General features: G+C 54.9%; 2 protein-coding genes across 4 annotated transcripts in view; one reads left to right on the top strand and one right to left on the bottom strand.

Annotated features, from left to right (window-relative positions):
* Window positions 1–12,908, bottom strand: part of DHX30 (DExH-box helicase 30) — a 30,986-nt gene extending 18,078 nt beyond the window's left edge. Inside the window, exons 1-2 of one of the 3 annotated variants that reach the window (XM_066202417.1) lie at window positions 12,871–12,908; window positions 9,599–9,650 (exon numbers count right to left, since the gene is read on the bottom strand). In XM_066202417.1, the coding sequence (XP_066058514.1) occupies window positions 9,599–9,629 (31 nt within the window). In that variant the 5' untranslated portion in view covers window positions 9,630–9,650; window positions 12,871–12,908. Of the gene's footprint in view, window positions 1–5,092; window positions 5,171–5,303; window positions 5,467–9,598; window positions 9,651–12,870 lie in introns of those variants that run through there. The other 2 variants (XM_066202400.1, XM_066202409.1) reach the window with 2 other exon arrangements.
* A 1,538-nt stretch (window positions 12,909–14,446) lies between these two features.
* Window positions 14,447–19,918, top strand: part of SMARCC1 (SWI/SNF related, matrix associated, actin dependent regulator of chromatin subfamily c member 1) — a 64,195-nt gene continuing 58,723 nt past the window's right edge. Inside the window, exon 1 of the mRNA XM_066202484.1 lies at window positions 14,447–14,695. Coding sequence (XP_066058581.1) covers window positions 14,474–14,695 — 222 coding nt within the window. The 5' untranslated portion in view covers window positions 14,447–14,473. The remainder of the gene's footprint in view (window positions 14,696–19,918) is intronic.

Here is a 19,918-nt window from a genome sequence, read left to right on the forward strand (position 1 = left end):
CTGAGCCTCCCCTGGCCCAGCCTGAGGCCATTCCCTCTCCTCCTGTCCCTGTTCCCTGGAGCAGAGCCCGACCCCCCCGGCTGTCCCCTCCTGGCAGGGACTCGTGCAGAGCCACCAGGTCCCCCCTGATCCCCCTTTTCTCCAGGCTCAGCCCCTTTCCCAGCTCCCTCAGCTGATCCTGGTGCTGCAGCCCCTTCCCAGCTCCATCCCCTGGACCTGCTCCAGCCCCTCAGGGTCTGCCCTGTTGGGAGGGGCCCGGAGCTGCCCCCAGGATTCCAGGGGGTCCCTCAGCAGGGCCAGCACAGGGGGACAATCCCTGCCCTGGATTGTGCCATGTGGGCTCCAGCACAGAGCTGGTGCCATTTCCCCAGGAGCTCCGTCACTCCTCAATATCAAAACCCAACTGAGCAGTAACAACTCGCAACGATTTGGGTGTTTGCAACGTCCTCCCCCAGCCGTGGGTTAGATCCAGGGTCTCACGAGGCACACATCAGATACAGCCAGAGGGAGGGACATGAAAAAACGCATGAGGACTTGTTCCTGAAATGACTGAGACAGCTGGATCAGAGCCTGGGGATGTGGTTTAGTACTGAGCTGCCCAGAGAAGCCCCTGGAAAGAAGTTTGCCAGCAGTGTTTGGAGGCACAGCAGCCCAGAGGCAGCAGGACAGAGGGCAGGTGGGACTGGCCCCTGCCCCCACAGGGAAATGCTGCTCAGGGTACAGCAGGGAGGGGATGTTCGTGGCCAGATCAAATCACTCGTTTAAATAATACTAACAACAACAATAATAATAAAAATCCCACTGCCCAGACTGGGCCATGTCACACCCACCCCCCATTCCAGCCTCCTCGCTGACCAACAGCAGCAGTCTGGGCAGTGAGGGAGCTGCTCCAGCTCCTCTCCCCTGCCATGGCCAGCCCTGGGAAGGGCCTTTTTGTCCAGCAGCAGGTCCAGCGAGATCAGATCAATGTGACACCAATTCTGGATGTCCCTACACCTCGCAGCTCCACCTGTGGAGAGGGGCAGCTGCCCCTTCTCCCCAGCTCCAACACTCCCACTAAACCAGATGTGCAGGGAGACGATCTGCAGCCCTAATCCCACGGAAAGCCAAGGCAGGAAGAGGAGACACACAGGGTTTTTGCTGGGCTCACAAGGAAATCAGGCAGCACAGTCCTGCAGGAAGCAAAAGCAGCGCCCAAGGGAACAGGGAGAGGGCTGGGATCTCCTCTCTGCAGCAGCAAGCCCAGCTCAGCCCACGTTCAGCCTCATCCCACACACGCTCCCGGGGCACTCAGGACTTGGGTAACCTCCCTGCACACCATCCCGGGGCTCAGCATTCCCTTTCACAGGGCTTCCAAATCCCCTGCAGGAATTCAGGGTGAGTTTCAGCCGTAAATCAGAAGCCAGCACAGAGATGACTGGAGCCACCAGAAACCAGAATTTCCAAGTGAGACCCCAAATCCAAGGAGAAACGAGGAGCCAAGAGTCACTGACTGGAGCATCACCAAGACGCGGCACCACGTTCTGCTGGAAAGTGATTGTGGAGTTCCTGTCGTGAAGAAACATAGGAACTGCAGATAATCCCAGAATGGTTTGGGTTGGGAAGATGATGTCCCAGCAGGGCCCAGCTGGAAGGGAGCAACCGGGAAACCACAGGATGTTCAGAGAAAGCAAAGTCCTGCTGTGCCACTGCCAGCCTTGGATGTTTGGCTAAGGAGAACAAAAAGCCATTGCTGATCCATCACCAGCAAACCCAGCAGCCATAGCTCAGCACAGAACAGTCACTGGGGACACTCAGCTCTGGAACTGCTTCTTGCAAACCATAGAAGAACCACTTGGATCTTGAGAAATGCTTCCAGGAGCCTTGGAGAGCTCCAGGAGAATTGCGAGAATCACTCTGATTTATGAACGCGATTTGTCCGTGAATTACCTTCTATATATTGGCCAAGGGAGAAGGAAAATGGTCCCAGCCTTACAAAAAACTATGAGGCAATTTTCTGTAATTATACAGCAAATGTGCTATTTCTAGCTACTCAAGCAAGTTCCTCTATATTCAGACTTCACCCTGCTCAGGAAAACCGGAAAAGTATCCAAGATTCTGGCACTCTGCAGTTCTATCCCGTTCCACGCTGGTGGGACTAACGGAGGGAGGAGCAGTAACACAACTCCCAGACGCACCATTCAATTCACTAAATTAAAAAGAAAAGCAAAAAGCAAATCTCCAGCACCAGGCTGGTTCTTTGGCTTCCAGTTGTTTCCTCTTTCCCAAACAATAACCTGGGAAACTCTGTGATAAGAGGAGCAAGAAGCACGTTTTTAATGCCCCTCCAAGTGCAATTACCTGGGACAGAGGCAGTTTCTCACATTCTGAGGTGACTCCTCAGTGAAGACTAATATATTTCATCTGCTCCAGAGGGGGAAATAGGATCTCTGAGAATCAAAGCCCAGCTCTGGTGCCAGCTCAGGCCTGGAATCCCCAACAAGGTGCAATGTTTTCTCCCCAGCTGACAATGCCACGTTCAGCAGTACGTTCTGACTGTGCCAAGGGCTGCTGGATCACCTTCAGCCCATTCCTGCCCCAATTCCAGAGCTGAAAGGACCTTTTCCTGGAGGAAGCCATCCCTCCCTTGGAGCTTTCACAGAAACAACCCCCAACTGCACAATGTTCCCTTCCCTTCCCTGCCAAATGGGATTTCTCAGCATCTTGCTCCAAGGAGTGTCTCAGGTCTGAGAGGGAATGTTTGGGTGGGAATTGTGTCAGTGGGAGCACAAGGAGCACAACCCAACACTCCCCAAACTGAGCCACTCATGACACCCAAACCACTGCTCTGACTTCATGAAGGAATATTAAAAGCCTGTCCTGGAGAGCAGACAAGTCAGGGTGGGGCTATCAAAGAAGCCAATTAACTAATTAAAGTTCCTCAAAGCCAGCGAGTGCCTTAGCTTAATTTGATTGTGAAAGTCCAGGATAATCCCAAACTACACTGAAAACCACAAAAACCAGACCCCAAAACCACCAAACCACCCAGCTGGAGCGGCCCAGCCTCCTCCAAACGCCAGCAAAGCTGAGCAGAGAAAACACTCCGGTACCAGAGCACAAACAAAACAGCCCCAAGTCTTGCTCAAGGAGGACAGAGGAGATCCATCAGTTTCTCTCTTCTCTCCAATTCTGCTCCCTGGAAAAGCAACAAATAAGCTCCAAGGGCAAACCATCAAAGACAAAATTCCTCAAGGCACGATAAAGTCAAGTAATAAATCCAAAAGTGTTTCCAAGACATCAAAAATCCCCAAGGAAGACAAAAAGCCCTGGGGCTCCACAATATCCATTTCACACGGAGTTAGCCCAGACATGTTCCACTGCAGATGGAGGGAGACTGAAGGTTCCACCTGGAACCTTAGCTCGGAGTACACCAAAACTTGGCTTTTGGGGAATTTGGGGAGGTTTAAACCGTCCCCAGTAATCCTGACACACACAGAATAAAACCCACGTGCAGCTCCTGGCTGAACAAGAGCTTAAAACCCAGGAGCACTGAGCAGGCTCCTCCAAAAGCAACTGGGACCAGCTGAGGAGAAGGAGCAGTGGCCAAACTCCCCCTGGGAGCTACTGGGCTGCTCAGGAACGTGCCCTGCTCCAGGAAAGGATGCAGAGCTCCAAATTCTGCTGAAGTTCTACAGGACAAACGGAATTAGTGACAGAGGAGCAAAGCCAAGGGCAGGGGCACATCACCCTTGGGAAGGAGGGGAAGTGACCGAGCTCCCCAAGCCCCACGGGCTGAGCCAAAACCCTGAAGCCTCAGATAACAACGTGGGTCTAACAGGGACTGTCTGAAGCCAGCCTGGGCCTGAGTGGATTTTTCCATCTTTGCATCCAAGACTAATAACGGAGCAGCCAGAGGAGGACAGCTCTGGAGACATCAGCTCACAGGCCAAGGGCTCAGCACCGACCTCACAAAGAGGTTTTCCAAATGACATTTACGATCTCCACGTGTTCGAGGAGCAGCTGGACAGGTAGGGCAAGGTCAGGAGACCCCGAGGGCTTTTATTTGTTCATCCAAAACAAATCCACGACTGCAAACGACGCCAGCATCACCACACTCCCATCTCAAGAGCCTTCCATGGTCAATCCACTAGACAAATTGGGAGGATGAGTGAACTGAAGACTGAAAATAAAAGTACTCAAGGACTGCCTGAAAACACATCAGAAAAAAAGTGATGAGGGATGAAGTAGAAAAGAGGAAAGAAAGAAAATCCTGGTTTATTCCTTTTCTCAGGCAACACCTGAAGCAGTTCATTAAACAATAATTTGGGGTGGCTCAGCACTTGCTTTAGCAGGGAGTTCATTTGCTCTGTTGAACAGCTTGAATGTAACAATTAAAAGACCATCCCGCCCTGAACTCTGAGATAAAACCCAGCAGCTTCCGAAAGGCAAATGGAACCAAGACCCAAAGGATCCAGAAATTACTGAGGAAATAACAACTTTAATTGTGCCGGAGGGTGGGAAAAGAGCACCGAACACACAAGCACGAGGGCTGAGACAAAAAAGCCTGATACAACAACACCCCAAATTTCCAAAACGCAGCCCACGAAAAGAAAACTGAAACCAAAGCAGCGATTTTCAAAAAGGGAAAACGGCTCGAGCCACAAACCTCTGGCACAAACCCACCACGCTCCGAGCGCTCCCCACGCTCCACAACCCAACAAAAAGCGACTCGAAACGCGACACCGAAGGCGACTTTGGAAGGCTCTTTCGCAGCGGCGCCCATCCCGAAGGCGGTCCCCGTCCCCGCACACCAGCGGCACCCGGCATCTCCCCGGCCCGGCCGGAGCCGCGGCCCCGGGGACGCCGCAGCGCCGCGGGCCCGGCGCCGCTGTCCGTGTCTCCTGGCGCGGCGGATCCCGCAGCCCCGGGGCGGGGAAGGGCCCGAACGGCGCCGGCCCGGCCTCTCTCCCTGCCCCGTCGAGCCTCCTCCCGCCTCAGCCGCCGGAGTTTCGCCCAGGCCCGGCTCGGCGACCTTGAGGGGAATCACCGGGGGGAAGCCAACCGCGGCCAACAAAGGGCTGCCGGGGCGGCCCCGCCGTTCTCCCCCCGCTACCTGCGCAGCTCGGCGGCTCCTCTCCCTGGCCGCGCATCCCGGTCCCGGCGGAGCCGCGGGAAGGAAGGGAGGGATGGAGGGAGGGATGGAGGGAGGGAGGGAGGGGATGTGGCGGCTCACCCGCCCCGCCGCGGGCCGGGGCTCGCCCCTCCCTTCCGCTGCGCGACGGCCGCGCGGGGCCCCGAGCGCCGGCCGGCTCTCCGCTGCTCACCCTGCGCCGCCTCGGGCTCCTCCTCGTCCTCCTCGTCCCGGCGGGGCTCGGCGGGCCCGCGGGGGGCCGAGCAGAGCCCGCGGGGGGCCGAGCAGGGCCCGCGGGGACCGCGGCAGAGGCGCAGCGGAGCCGCCGCCTGCAGCAGCAGCCCCAGCGCCGCCATCTTGCCTGCCCCGCGGCCGCCGCAGCGCCCCCCGGCGGGCGGGAGGACCCGGAGCCGGGCCCGGCGGCCCGCAGGGAACGGAGAGGGACGGAGCGGGGAGAGGGCAAGGAGACGGCAAAGGGAGGACAGGGGACAGGGACAAGGAGCTGCTGTCCTGGCCCTGGCCGGAGCACGGAGGCCGCAGCATGCCCGGGGCTCCGGAGCCGTGTGAGCAGCGGGGATTCGGGCTGGGGGAACACCGGGGAACACCGGGGATTCACTGTGGGAACACCGGGGATTGAGGCCAGGAACACCGGGGATTCACTGTGGGAACACCGGGGATTCAGGCCAGGAACACCGGGGATTCACTGGGAACACCGGGGATTCACTGTGGGAACACCGGGGATTCAGGCTGTGGGAACACCGGGGATTCAGGCTGTGGGAACACCGGGGATTCAGGCTGTGGGAACACTGGGGATTCACTGGGAACACCGGGGATTCACTGTGGGAACACCGGGGATTCACTGTGGGAACACTGGGGATTCACTGGGAACACCGGGGATTCACTGTGGGAACACCGGGGATTCACTGTGGGAACACTGGGGATTCACTGGGAACACCGGGGATTCACTGTGGGAACACTGGGGATTCACTGGGAACACCGGGGATTCACTGTGGGAACACCGGGGATTCACTGGGAACACCGGGGATTCAGGCTGTGGGAACACCGGGGATTCAGGCCGGGAACACCGGGGATTCACTGTGGGAACACCGGGGATTCACTGTGGGAACACCGGGGATTCAGGCCGGGAACACCGGGGATTCACTGGGAACACCGGGGATTCACTGTGGGAACACCGGGGATTCACTGTGGGAACACTGGGGATTCACTGGGAACACCGGGGATTCACTGTGGGAACACCGGGGATTCAGGCTGGGAACACCGGGGATTCACTGGGAACACCGGGGATTCACTGTGGGAACACCGGGGATTCACTGTGGGAACACCGGGAATTCAGGCCGGGAACACCGGAGATCACAGACCCATTGCCCCACCGTGCATATTCCTAAATCCAGCTCCTCCCGCAGCCCATTATTTGCTAATACTTGAGATAAACACTTAAAAAAAAAATCTTAATGTCTTTATAAGCGTTAAAATAAGCCTTTTAAAGGTCTTAAAAATTTAAATCTTCATCAAATCTTAAATCTGTACAATTCAAATGAAAACCTTTGCTAAAGACCTTAGAATCTTCATAAAGTAAGTCAGCTCTTCCCCACTTCCCTCGCCTCCGAGTCCTCCTGTTCCTCAGTTCTACATGAATTATTTCATATCCAGGTATAGAATCCTTAAGGCTGTAGAGCTGGTTGAAATTCCAACCCTACAGGATTATTTATTTTATTTAAATCTGATTTTTTTTTCCCCTAAGCAATGAATCTGTATTAGCCCTGGCTGTACTGGGACCACCACTAAGTTTTGCATTTCTTTAAACCAGGGGTCTCATTTTTACGTCAAAGACTTTATCACTGAGTATTTTGTGTGTAAAGTGAAAATTAACGTGAATGGCGGGTTAAGCATCATTTTTAAAGTTTTTAAGTGGGTTTTGTTTGTTTTTAAATGAGAAAAAGAAATCTTCAGTAAGACAAAAAATACTGACTGATGCAATGGTTCAGTTTTACAAAGGCTGGACTCCATGAGAAGAGGTTCAAGAAGAATAAAGATATCAAATAAAACTCTTCAGGAAAAAAAAAAAGGGGAAAAAAAAAAGAACAAAAACAAACAAAAAAACCCCACCAAAAAAACCCAACAAAACCCCAAAAAAACCCCAAAAAAACCAACTTTGGAAGAGTTGAGCACTCAAAAAAAGTCTTATTACACCACGTTTGCCTTCTCCTGTATTCACTTTTTAGAACCTCTGAATTAATTCCTGATTTGTCTTTGTAGGTTCTTTCACTTAAGAAAAAAAAAAAAAAAAAACAAAAAAAAAAACCAAAAAATGGAAACACAAGCACCAGATGACAAAAAAAAAAAAGAAAAAACAAGAAAAAAGAAAAACCAAACACTTTTTTTTGAAAGACATGAAGTTATTCTGGTTCTTAGATTACAAATTTTAAAGAGCTTGGTCCACTAAAATGGAAAAAACAAAATCAAAACAGATTGTTCATCCAAAATCATCCGAAGATCACCCAGACCACTTAAAAACAACTCATTCCATTTAAGGGAATTAATTCCGTGTTACTCTTGTGACAGCACGCTGCACAAACCATTATTTTTATTGTTTTACTGTGATTTTTTACTATTTATTCAGGAATAAACTGAGGAAGAAGCTTCAAGGAGGACTGGAAGGAGAGGGAGGCTGGACAGAGCACGGCCACATCCCCACATCCTGCTGGGAAGGAGGAACTGCTCCGTGGGATGGAGCTGCTGCTTTTCAGCATTTCCCCAGATCCAGCACAGGCAGGAACCACCCAGCAGGGAAGGAACACAAATTCCAACCGCGGCCACGGGGCTGTTCCAAGTGCTGGACACCCAGGAGGGAACCCAGGGAGATGGGAACCGTGCCTGGAGACCACGGGGGCAAAGCAGAGCCAACAAAGGTGTGGGAAAACCTGGGGAACACACAGGCAGGGGGCTGGAAAAGCTGGGAAAACCCTGGAAACAGACAAGGGGCTGGGAAAAACCATGGGAACACGCAGGCAAGGGGCTGGAAAAGCTGGGAAACTGGAAAGACACAGGCAGGGAGCTGGAAAAGCTGGGAAACTTTGGAACCATACAGGCAAGGGGCTGGGAAAAACTGGGGAAAGCTTGGAAACACATGGGAAAGGGGCTGGAAAAGCTGGGGAACTTCAGAAATACACAGGAAAGGGGCTGGGAAAGCTGGGAAAACCTTGGAAATACTTAGGCAAGTGGCTGGAAAAGCTTGGAAACTGGAAATACACAGGAAAGGGGCTGGAAAAGCTGGGAAAAACCTTGGAAACACACAAGCAAAGCTGGGGGAAGAGGCTGACAGGCAGTCCCAGTGTGCAGGGACAGTCAGGGGTGAGCAGGGCTGGTGGTTTGTCACCAAAAAGTGATGTAAAACATTATCTTGTGGGCACAGAAGCAGCAGTGAAGACTCAATTTATTTAAAAAATTCCCGAAGTCGCCGATTTGCAGTATCTTTATTTGGCAGAGAGCAGCGTTAAGCAGCACAGGCAGGATCTCCAGAGCCATCTCCCAGCTTTGGCAGCTCCTGGGATGAGCTGGGCTGGAGCAGCCCCTCCAGCCAAGGCCGTGCAGAGGCAGCAGCTCCTTAAGGAGCCAAATTTCATTAACAAATTCCTTTATCCCCAGGGGCTGGAGCATCCCGAGTCCCAAACCCAGCCTGGCCATGACAAACCACCAGCCCTGACCAGGAAATTCCATCTCTCCACCCAGACTCCAGCCCCACTCACAGGACCTGAGGGAGGAGAGGGGCTTTGCTCCCAGCTGAAGTGACTTTGTACACAATTCCTGCCCTGGACTGGGAAGATTTTCAGTTGAAATCCAGCAGCTCCCAGTGCAGGGCAGTGACAGGAGTGGTGGGCTCACTGTTGGCTTTCCTGAGTGCCAAGGGGGAAGGATGAAATCCCTGGGGTGGAGAATGGGGTCACTAATTCAGCCAGAGCTGGAATATTTTATTCCGCTCTATCCACTTTCTTCAAGACCAAGTAACAGAGCTCAGGAAAGACCCAGAAGTTAAAACAGGAATCAGTGGCTGGAGGGATTTCTGAGGACAAAATTTGATTGAAAGGAAGGCTGGCAAAGCAGTGACAAGGAAAAGAGCCATGGTGACAGTGACAGGTACTAAAGGATCCCAAGGACAAAGAGCTCATGGAGCCGGTTCTGAGGGATACAGGAATATTTAGGAGGACAAAATTAAAAGGGGAAAACCCTGTACTTGAAGCTAAACAGCAACCAAGTGTCCAGTGTCTGTGGGTAACACTGCAGGGCTCCTCCCCTGCCCAATCCCAATGTTTCCCTGAAATCCTGTCCTGTGCCAGCTCTTCTGCCACATTCCCTCTGTGCTGCACCAACCGGGATATAACCGTGCTCCCTCCTCAGCCACCTGCCCCAGCTCCCAGCTCTGAGCCCAGGAAATTCCCCAGTGGGGCTCGGGGCTGTGTCAGCTCTTACCTTTGAGGGAGTTCAGCGAGAACATCTCCATCCCAGCGGACAGGGTGGGTTCCTGGGACAGCAGGAGGGAGCACAAAGAAACTGCAAGTTAGAATTGCCATTTCCTTTAAAATGATTCAGGTGCTTTTCTGCTTTGTCTCTGTGGTGCAAATGAGGGGGCTTTGAAAAGGCTTTTTAGGCCAGGATGAAGAAGATTATTGCCATTATTCCCTTTAGAGGAAAAAAAAAATCAGGAGAAGAAATAAAACTGTACTTTTGATAATGTTCTTTACTGTGTAAAGAAACTGAAACTGTAAAACTTTCTATTTCACTGAAACTGTAAAACTTTTCTATTTCTTACTCAGATAACTTTCACTCCAATAAGACAAAACCAACTTTGTTTTGGGGTGTTTTATCTGTCGTGCCAAGTGTTAAATACACTGTGGGGCTTCTTGGAAACAGTAAAAAGGATTTTCTGTAAACTTGGATCAGATGGGGTGAGGGTTGAAGGTCATCATTTACACACAAAGTTAGTTTGGAGCTGGACTTCCATGACCCTGGTGGGTCCCTTCCAAGCCAGGATATTCTGGGATCCTATGGACATTAACTGTCCCTATCAGTGACTTCCTGGGCATGCAATCAACAGCCTGCAATTAGCATTCCAATTAGTCACTTTTGCTCTCAATAAGACAAAATTACTTCAGCAGGAAAAAAAAAAAAAAAAAGAAAGAAGGAAAAAAAAACCCAAAAAACCCCCCAAATAAACCCACCCCATTTTCTGGCCACATCTCTGGATGTGACACCTTGTCCACGGTTCCCTCCCCACGGACACCAACCCGCCCAGGCTGCCAGGGCCACACCTGGCTCTTTCCAAGGATGAAATCAATAAAAACAGAGTAAATGGACTTGGCAAAAACCAAACCCCGCAGTGTGCTGAGGTGAATCCTGGAGGGAAATGTCCCCGGTGTGATTAAATCGCTGCAGGGAGCAAAGTCAGGGAACTCTTGTGTGGTCCTGGAGGGAGATCTGTGCCCCCCTCCACAGGATCACCCCAGCCCGGGTTAAAGTGCCTCAAAGCAAGGGGAGTTGTGATGAATTGGCTCAGTGCGATACTGCTCCGACAGGAAAGAGTCAATCCCTGAAGCCCCTGAAGGCGCTGGAGAGAGGAAAGCAGGAGTGGGACGGGGATTGCTGCAGGGAATCCAAGGCCCGGGGCATTGGCCACATCGCCGTCCCGAATTTTGAGGCGTGACCCAAGAGGAGGAGCTGTTTGCCTGCAGAGAGAGCCGGAGCATCCCGGGGAATCCAGGGAATCCCTCCCTGGGACAAGGCACCACGTGGGCAGATAAACATCAACACTCCCCGAGGGGAATTCAGGGAACAGCAACCAGGAATGTCTCACCCATGCTGGGACGGGGAAAAGGGCTCTCCCAAAAATGGCTTTGAGCTGAAAGGGGGCAGGGATGGATGGGAGATTGGGCAGGAATTGTTCCCCGGGAGGCTGGGCAGGCCCTGGCACAGCTGTGGCTGCCCCTGGATCCCTGGAATGTCCAAGGATATTGGGGTTGGATCACCCTGGGACAGCGGAAGTGTCCCTGCCATGGCAAGGGTGGCACTGCATGATCCTTACTCCCAACCCAAATCATTCCATGGATAAATGCAATGTAAAGTTGATGGAATTGGACTCTTCTTCTCAAGAGCAAAGAAATGAAAAAACTGGAAACTTTCCAGGGATGAGGTTCCAAGATGAACAACTGAGATCCCCTTGGACAAAGAGGATTCCAGCCCAGCAGTTTGTCTGAACCTGGCTGCAGATCCCAGCTGAGCTGGGACCCTCACTGGGAACCAGTAAAGAGTCACACTGGGTGGGAGCAGGGCAGGCCAGGGAGGAGGATAAAGGACCTGCTGAATCTGGACACCAAGATCCAGACCTGGCAATCACTTTTAGCCTGGCTGGAACCCCAGGGTTTGCCCCTGCACATCCTGATCCCAAATTAAAAAAAGAGTCCAACTGTGGCAGCTGCTCCAGCCCCCAGGGAAAACACAGGGATGCAGGAAAAGGGACGCTGGGAGACTCAAAATACATTTCGTCTGATGACAGGAGGGACGTGGGAGCCCCGAGGACACTGGATTTGGGAAGAAAGGGACCATGATGACACGGGAAAGGCAACGGCACAGCTGGAATGAGAACCCAGGGGAGCGTGGAGCCTCGTGCCTCACAGCCAGCAAACTCCAGAGTCCCAGGTGGGAAAAGAGACACCAAAAGTTTCTCCGGAATAGACTCAAAGCTCCTGCCGCAAAGGCAGAGTGAAAGCAGGCAGTGCGGCGCAGAGAACTGCCAGATGAAATCCCAAAGGATGGGAAGGAATCGGGTCTTTGTTGGGCTTCCTTGAGCCACTGGGAAACAACTCTGTGGGGGAAAAGCACATCCCCGAGACAAATGCGGGAATAACCGCAGCGAGTCCGATTCTTGGCTGCCGGGATATTCCGGCAGCGCTGGAAGGGGCAGAGCCCCGAATGCTTTGTGAGGAGAACAAAGGAGAAATGCTGCTGTCTCCCACATCCAGCCCCAAGGATTCCCTGCCCCGGGCCCCGGGCACAGCCAGCAGGCCACTTCAGCAGGGATTTTATTTTTTTACTTTCGGCTATTTGGGCCAAAGGAGCAGCGGGTCCGGGCAGGAACCCTCTCCTTGCGGAGCCCCGCAGGATTGTCGCAGCTGGAGGGGGACAATGCAGGGCTGCAGGTGGGGACGGGACACCCCCGAGCCCCGGGGCCACACGGGTGACCCGCAGCGACAATTCCCGCGGCCACGGGGGCCAGCGGGGCCAGCGGTGACACCGGGGGGAGCCGCGGGAGGGGACGGAGAGGCAGGAGCGGGAAAAGGCTGCGAGAGAGCAGCTCCGTGCGGGAGCGGAGCCTTCCCCGGGCAGGGATGGGAACTCCAGGGAGAGCCGCGCTCCCGGGGCCGCTTCCCGGCGCTTTCCCCACCAGCCCCTCCCCAGGGTCCGCGGGGAGCGGTGCCCCGGAGTCCTCCCGAGCATGCCCGGGGCCCCCGGAGCATGCCCGGCCCCGCCGGTGCCGCCGAGCATCCCCCGGTGCCGCCGAGCATCCCCGCCCGCGCCGCCCCGCCCGCACAGGCCGCGGCCCCGCACGGCCCTCCCCGCCTCACCCCGCTCTGCTCGGCGCCATCCCCCGCTCCTCCCCCTCCTCCCGCCGCCGTCCCGCCCCCGCGGCCCCCTCCCCCGGTTCTCCCCAGGGGTGGCGGCCCGACCCCCGCCCGCCCCGCACCGACCTCCGCACCGCGACTGCCGCCGCCGGGCCGCCCCTCGAGACTACAGCTCCCGGCAGGCCCCGCGCGGGCTTCCGGCGCGGCGCCCGCTTCACTTCCGGCCCTGCCCCGGAAGTGCGACGGCCCGCGCGTTCGCTCCGGCCTGCGGCGCCACAGCGCGAAGCGGCGCGTGGGCGCGGGGCGGGGCCTGTCCCCGTGGCAACCGATGAGCCAATGGGCGGCGAGGGCCGTTCACACGGTAACGGCAGAGCCAATGGGCGCTGTGGCCGCTGGGGGCGCTGTAGCCTCGGCCCCGCCGTGGGACCAGTTCGGGTCCCGATCCCGATCCCGATCCCTGTTCCTGTCCCGATCCCGATCCCGATCCCGATCCCAGTCCCAGTCCTGACCGGGGAGCTGCCCAGAGCAGCTGTGGTCACCCCTGGATCCCTGGCAGTGCTGGACAGGGCTTGGAGCAGCCTGGGACAGCGGAAGGTGTCCCTGCCATGGCAGGGGTGGAATGGGATGAGATTTTAAGGCCCTTGGAACACAAACCCTTCTGGAATTCTTGACTGTACTCACTGTGCTGCCTCTTCAGAATGGCAGTTCTGAAGTTCAGATTTCTGGATGTTTGGTGGGTTTATTATTCCCTGTATCTCCAGAGGTTTCCTTTCCTGCAGGTGTTTATTTCTGCTTCGGAGTGTTCAGGGATGAGGGAACATTTACAAACGACAGTAATGCAAGGGGTGGTTTTATACCGGGGATTGTCATTTTTGTAATAATTGTAATGAAGGACTATTCGACAGTCTATTTGATAGTATTTGAACTAAAATATGTTGTACTTTTTAATTATATACATATTTTTGCCTGGTAGTTTTGGTTTTTTTAAATTTCTTTGTTATATTCGATTCACAAACAAAGCCTTAGTAGAGACTCAAAACTAAGTGGTTTTTATACAGGAAATTTGGAGGAAATTGCTTCATAATGACCCATTCCATGCGTGTAGATGTGGTTATGAAAAAATAAAGGTACCCAGCAGTGAAGACTTGGTGCAGATACCTGTAAGTAATTATATCAGCACCAAATTTACTCCTTAATTGGATCTCAGGGTCTCTACACCAGGCCTGAGCTGCGGGGGCCGGAGCAGCCCGGTACCGAGAGCACGGACGGTGTGTTCGGTCCGGAGCCCCGGGGGTCCGTCGGCGGGAGCGGCTCGGGCGGGGCCGTCCAGGGGCGGGGCCACGAGGGGCGGGGCTGCACAGGAGCGGCGCGCGCGTTCCCGTGCGCGTTCCCGTTGGCTTTCCGATCACATCCCCAAGCACGTTCACGTTCCCGTTCGTGTCCCTGTTCGCATTCCCGACGGCATTCCCGCTCGCATCCCCGAGCACGTTCCCGATCGCGTTCCCGTTCCGACCCCCGAGCACATTCCCGATCGCGTTCCCACTCGCATCCCCGAGCGCGTTCCCTATCGCGTTCCCGTTCCGCCCTCCGATCGCGTCCCTGTTCCGGTCCCGATCGCGTTCCCGTTCCAACCCCCCGAGCGCGTTCCCGTTTCGACCCCCGAGCGCGCTCCCGCTCCGGCCCCGGGCGCGCTCCCGGTGTGGGCGGGGCGCGGGCCGGGGCGCGGCGCATGCGCGGCGCGGGGCGCGCGGGGACAATGGCGGCGGCGGCGCTGGCGGCGGGCGGAGGCCCCGGGAGCGGCCCCGCGGCGGCTCCGGCGGGCGGGCCCGGCCCCGCGCTGGCCGCGGCGCGCCGCAAGGACGGCGGCCCCGCCGGCAAGTTCTGGGAGAGCCCCGACACCGTGTCCCAGCTCGACTCGGTCCGCGTGTGGCTGGGGAAGCACTACAAGAAGGTGCGGCCCGGCGGCGGGCGGGGGGTGGCCGGGGACGGGCCGGGGGGGCCCCAGGTCTCCGCCGCTCTTTGTGAACCGCGGTCTCGCCGCTGCGGCGGGCGCAGGGGCAGCCCCGGGGACATTTCCGCTCCCTCAGCGCCGGCCGGTGCTCGGGGCCGTGCTCGGGGCAGCCCCGGGGACGTTCCCGCTGCCCGCGGGGGCCCGGCCGGTGCCCGCTCGCCGCGGGCAGTGACTTTCCTGTGCGGGCAGGTCCCGGCCCGGCTGGCTTTAGCTTCAACCGCGCCCCGGCGCTGTGGGGAGCGCTGGAAAAAGGGAGGAAAAATTCCTCCGAGTCCCCTCGGTGCCGTCCGGGCGCATTAAAGCCCCGCGTGTTGCTCCGGGTCACTCGGCGGCACCGTCACTGCCCGCCCCGGTGCCCTTGGGCTCCTCTTCCTCCTCGCACGCTTCGCTCGGCTCGCTCGCTTCGCTCTCTTTAAGTGTCTTGGTTTGTTTTTTTTTCCTCTCCGGTGTGCTGATTTTGTAACTTCGTTTCAACACCTGAGCCCTGGAAAACCGCCCGGTGTAACTTTCCCAGCGCGTTGGGCTGTAGCGATCCTGGGAGAGCCGCAGTCGGATGGGAGCGGTGCCCGGGGGATGCTGCCCCGGGCTGCCGAAATCTCCGTGTTTTCCCAATTTTTGGGGCCATCCCGCCGGCCCTGGGACGAGCACAAGCTGTTGGTCGGGTTCTTTGTGCGGCGGAGAAGCTGAGAACGGGAATCTGAGCTGGATCGGGGTGGCGTGAAACCAGCCCGGGCTCGGGTTTGTTTTTCCAGTCCTTCCAGCTCGCCTCGGGGTGTGGGGTGCACCTCGAGCTCTTTGTGTTGACAGGGAAATGTAACAGAACATTTCTGCAGTTCGGCTCGTTCCCGTTGTGGTTCTGTGTTTTTTTTTTTCCTCTCCCTGTCCTGCCCGGGGATCCCGGCGGATCTGAGGAGGCTCCTGTGGAGCGCCCAAAGGTGTTTGTTTGCTGGGGCTCCAAAACCCCCCAGCCGGGCTGGGGATCTCTACTGGCGGGGCAAGAGAAAACCCCTCCGTTCACGCTGCTTTTAAAAATTAGATATTTGTTTCTCATGGCTCTGGAAGGTTAATTAGAGCTGGGCTAAGGAGACTTTACAGGGCGAGTGAGTTTCGGAAAGTTGCTGTGAAAACCCTTTTTAAAAAATGAAAAATAGTTTTGGGGAAGCAAGCTGATATCAGTGCTTATAGGTGGAGCCTTGACACTCCAGAGGGAAGGGTTGGTTCCCTCTTGGATGTGCTGTAAATGGACTCGGGTTCATCTTGGGCCTGTTTCCGTCCTGCTGTAGGTGCGTGGCTCCTTCCAGAGAGGTCCATGGTGATTTTAGCTGGCTTTTGTCCACTTTATACTCTTAAAAATAGACGTTGGTACATCTCGGTGGTGGAGCTGTCAGCAGCAGGCGGTGTGTCCAGCTCTGGGAGCTCCAGGGACACTGGGGACTGCTTGGAGACAATCCAAGAGCTCAGTCAAGGATCCAGAGGTCCCGAGGGGCAGGGGAGTTGGAGAACTGCATTTCCAGAGCTGCTCGTTTTGTCTCCAGACTAGACAAGACTGTAACGTTGAAGAGTTCTCTGTGTCTCCAGAAAAACAACAGCTGCTGGGGAGTTCTTTGTGTCTCTAGAAAATGACAGCTGTTGAAGAGTTCTCTGTGTCTCCAGAGCTCAATTGAGAACAAAAGAGGTTCCAGCAGTGGTGTGGAAAGACTCACACTGGACCTTGAAAAACTCACTGACAGGCACCAAACATAACGAGAGAAAATGAAGTTATTAACATTATACTGGAATTATTTATTCCAGGCTCCTCCCGCTCCCTGTGTGTGTGATGTCTGGAAGTCAGTTTGTGCTGTTTCTGTCCCTGGGAGCTGGGAATGGGTTCATGCCATGGGTTTGGAGTCCTGGGGGATCTGACAGAGTTTGTTCTATTAAAGTCCCAGGATCCTGGCGTGGTTTGGGTTGGGAGGGACCTTAAAGCTCATCCCATTTCACCCCTGGTGTGGGCAGGGACGCCTCCCACTGTCCCAGGCTGCTCCAAGCCCTGTCCAGCCTGGCCTTGGGCACTGCCAGGGATCCAGGGGCAGCCACAGCTGCTCTGGGAATTCCATCCCAGCTCCTCCTCACCCTCCCAGCCAGGAATTCCTGCCCAGTCTCCCATCCCTCCCTGCCCTCTGGAAGCCATTTCCTGTGTCCTGTCCCTCCATCCCTTGTTCAGATCAATTTGGCTAGACTGTAATGGATACCTTGATGTCACCATAGTTAATTAGAAATTCACAGTTCAGAAGTTACCTGGGCAATTCTCTTTTGATTACATTAACGCTCATTTGTCTCTAAGGTCGTGCATTGTTTAGGTGGTTCCCTTCTCGGTAAGCCACGTCACTCATATTAAAATGGGGAGTCCCAAGGCAGTTGTTTGTTGATAAAACCTCTTTCTGAGGTCGTTTGGGAGGGGTTTTAGCAGCCGCCTGATGGAGGATGCAGCCCCTGACCTTGTCCTTACAGCTGTGCTCCCCGAGGACCCATCCCGGTGTGTTGTTCCTGTCCAGGGCGGTGTCCTGACCTGTGGGAGCTCTGCCCCTCTGAGACCAAAGGCTGCAGACGGTGATTTTTGGGAGGCAGCGTTGTGGTTTTTAAGGAGCAAGTGGGAAGTTGGGTTAGAGGGGTTGAGGGCACAGGGAGATCTGGGGGCAGGGCAGGAGCTGGGACCCCCTGGCACCATGGAGAGGTGGTGGTCCCACATCCCTGGGGCTGCTCCAGGGGCTTGGGCTGGTGGCCAGGGAGTGTCTGTGGGGTGAGAGCTGCGGGCAGAGCTGGCATCTCCTTCCTCCCTGCTGTGAATATCCCGGGCCAGGCACTTGTTCCATCAGCTGGGGGCCACCTGCTGTCCCCACACCCCCAGGGGCTGTCCTGGAGCCTTTGTGACACTCCTGTCCTTGGCAGAACCTCCGCGGTGACCAGCTGGGATTTGATCCGGGTGGGAGGGTTCTCTCTCTGCAGCCCTTTTGTGCTCTCACCTCTGAAAGGGAACAAGGCTTGGAGCCCAAATCAAAGCGTTTTAGTGTGGGTTTTCCCTTTGCCCTTCTGTGGCGGTCTGCGCTGAAATGCCCTTTGTTTTGGGGGAAGGTGTGTGATGTGGGGATTTGAGGTCAGTGCCCACATCAGAGCTGGGCGTGGATCTGTCCCCTGTCGGTGACAAAGGCTTTCAGGGCAGCTGCACTGCAGCTCTGGCTGCAGAGTGCTTCCCTCTGCTGCTGCTCACACTCTGCTTTCTGACCGCACGTTCTCTGCTTGGAGAGATGGGGCTGTTCTTGTGTTCCTAATTATTGCGGAAATGTCGGAAAACTCTGCTGGGTCAGTGGGGCTTTGGCGTTTCAGCGCGAGAGCAAAATCCTCCTATGGAACAGGGCACCATTCTGTCCTCTGGAATTCACTGCTTAAAAGCCTTTATTTGCTGCAGGATCGTTTTGTGGACGTGAGGGGAAAACGTGGATATATGTTGGGCTTGCTGCCTCCGTGGTCCCTCCAACCCACTGTGAACTGATTGGGAAATTGTCTGCTGTGTTTTACTGCTTGGAGATCCACTTGTGCTGCTCATTAGGATGCAGGAATGATGGAGGGGAGTCTTTGGTTTCTTTTTGAAGGGAATGGTGATGGGCTTCTCATTAAAAGGATCCGCAGGAATAGTGGCAGTGCAAAGGAGGATGAGAAGGTGTTGTCTTCCTTTTGAGCTCCCAGCTGTCAGTGCCTCCTGCAGCAGGTACAAACGGGAGCTGCAAGAAAAGGGATGATTGCCTGGAAAAGTTCAAATGCCTAAGGATAGGCTTTGCAAAGTGTATTCTCATGTAATTTTCCTTTGCCTCTGAAGTAATATCTGGAAAAGAAAAGTAGAGTAAGTCAGTGCAAGGATGCCTCCTCTTCTGGATTTGTTTTTTTGAAGGAGGTTCATAAAACCCCAGACTGGTTTGGGTTGGGAGGGACCTTAAGGATGACCCAGCCAGGAATTCCTTCCCAAAATCCCCTCCGGCCCTGCCCTCTGGCAGTGGGAAGCTGCTCCCCCTTGTCCAAAGTCCTGCACAGAGGCAGGAGTTGGACTCAGTGATCTTTGTGGATCCGTTCCAAGTCAGGATATTCTGTGATTTTGATATAATTAAAGCATGAATTCCTGGGGGAGGGAAGAGGGCAAATTGAAATTTTAGCCTCCGGTTCTTTGCAGGCTCGTGTTTCTGGCTCAGGATTTATGCACAGGACAGGACACTCAGGAGCCTCACGGGAATTTGTGTCCTTTGGGTTGGGAAGATTTAATTTCTCAGCTACGGGTCTGCTCCTGAGAAAGTGCTGGAGGAATCTTGGGGTGGTCAGACACTGAACTTAAAACTGTTTCCATTCACTTAGTGTCTTTGTGGTGTCCTTGGCTTTGGAGCTGAGGCTTTGCAAAGCTCAGTTAGGTCTGGCTGGTATTTGGCACCACAGCCTTAAAACTCTGAGGGTTCTGGGTCTCAGGACCTTTTTTTAAAGGGGTTTTAGAAGAATCTGTTTTGAGGGAGGAGCAAAGGTTGAGAGTTACCCAGCTGAGAGACTGGGGAGGCTCAAATTGCTCCGTGTTCTACCTGGTAAAGCGATGTTTGTTCTCCTCTTGGAAAGCATCTGGCACAGTGAGGAAGTGACATCCAGTGAGTGAATCCTGAGTATTGCAGGTGACAAAAGCTCAGCACCGTGGGAGGGGTTTAATACTCTGTGCTGTGATTTTACAGTCACAGTGTCAGTGTAATTTTATTGCAAGTAGAACCTTGGGAGCTGCTCAGATTGTCCCAAAAACATCTCAAAGCGAGGCCTTTGTGTGGCTCAGCTTTTCCCTCCGTGCAGGACATCCTATTTCTGGTGCTCTGAGGATTAATTAGGAGTTGATTACAGCTGGGAGGTTACTGCAGGAAGCTCTGTGTGTGTGTGGGCAGCATGAGCCTGTTCCTTTATTAGGAGCTGGGATCAGCTGGAGCGGTTAATCCGTGTCTGTAACTCCCTGAGGAGCTGGGCATGAGCCACAGGTGAGTGCTGGGCTTTCAGCCTAAAGCTTGGGAAGTGTTTGTGCTTTATGCTTCCCCTGTGCAAAACCCTCCTCCAGCCCTTCCCAGCCAGGCAGAGATCCCCAAATCCTACAGCTCTGCTCTCCAAGGGCAG

The sequence above is a fragment of the Chamaea fasciata genome, unplaced genomic scaffold (genome assembly GCF_029207755.1).
Source record: "Chamaea fasciata isolate MVZ Bird 193981 ecotype frontalis unplaced genomic scaffold, bChaFas1.0.hap1 SCAF_1, whole genome shotgun sequence".
NCBI lineage: Eukaryota > Metazoa > Chordata > Aves > Passeriformes > Sylviidae > Chamaea > Chamaea fasciata.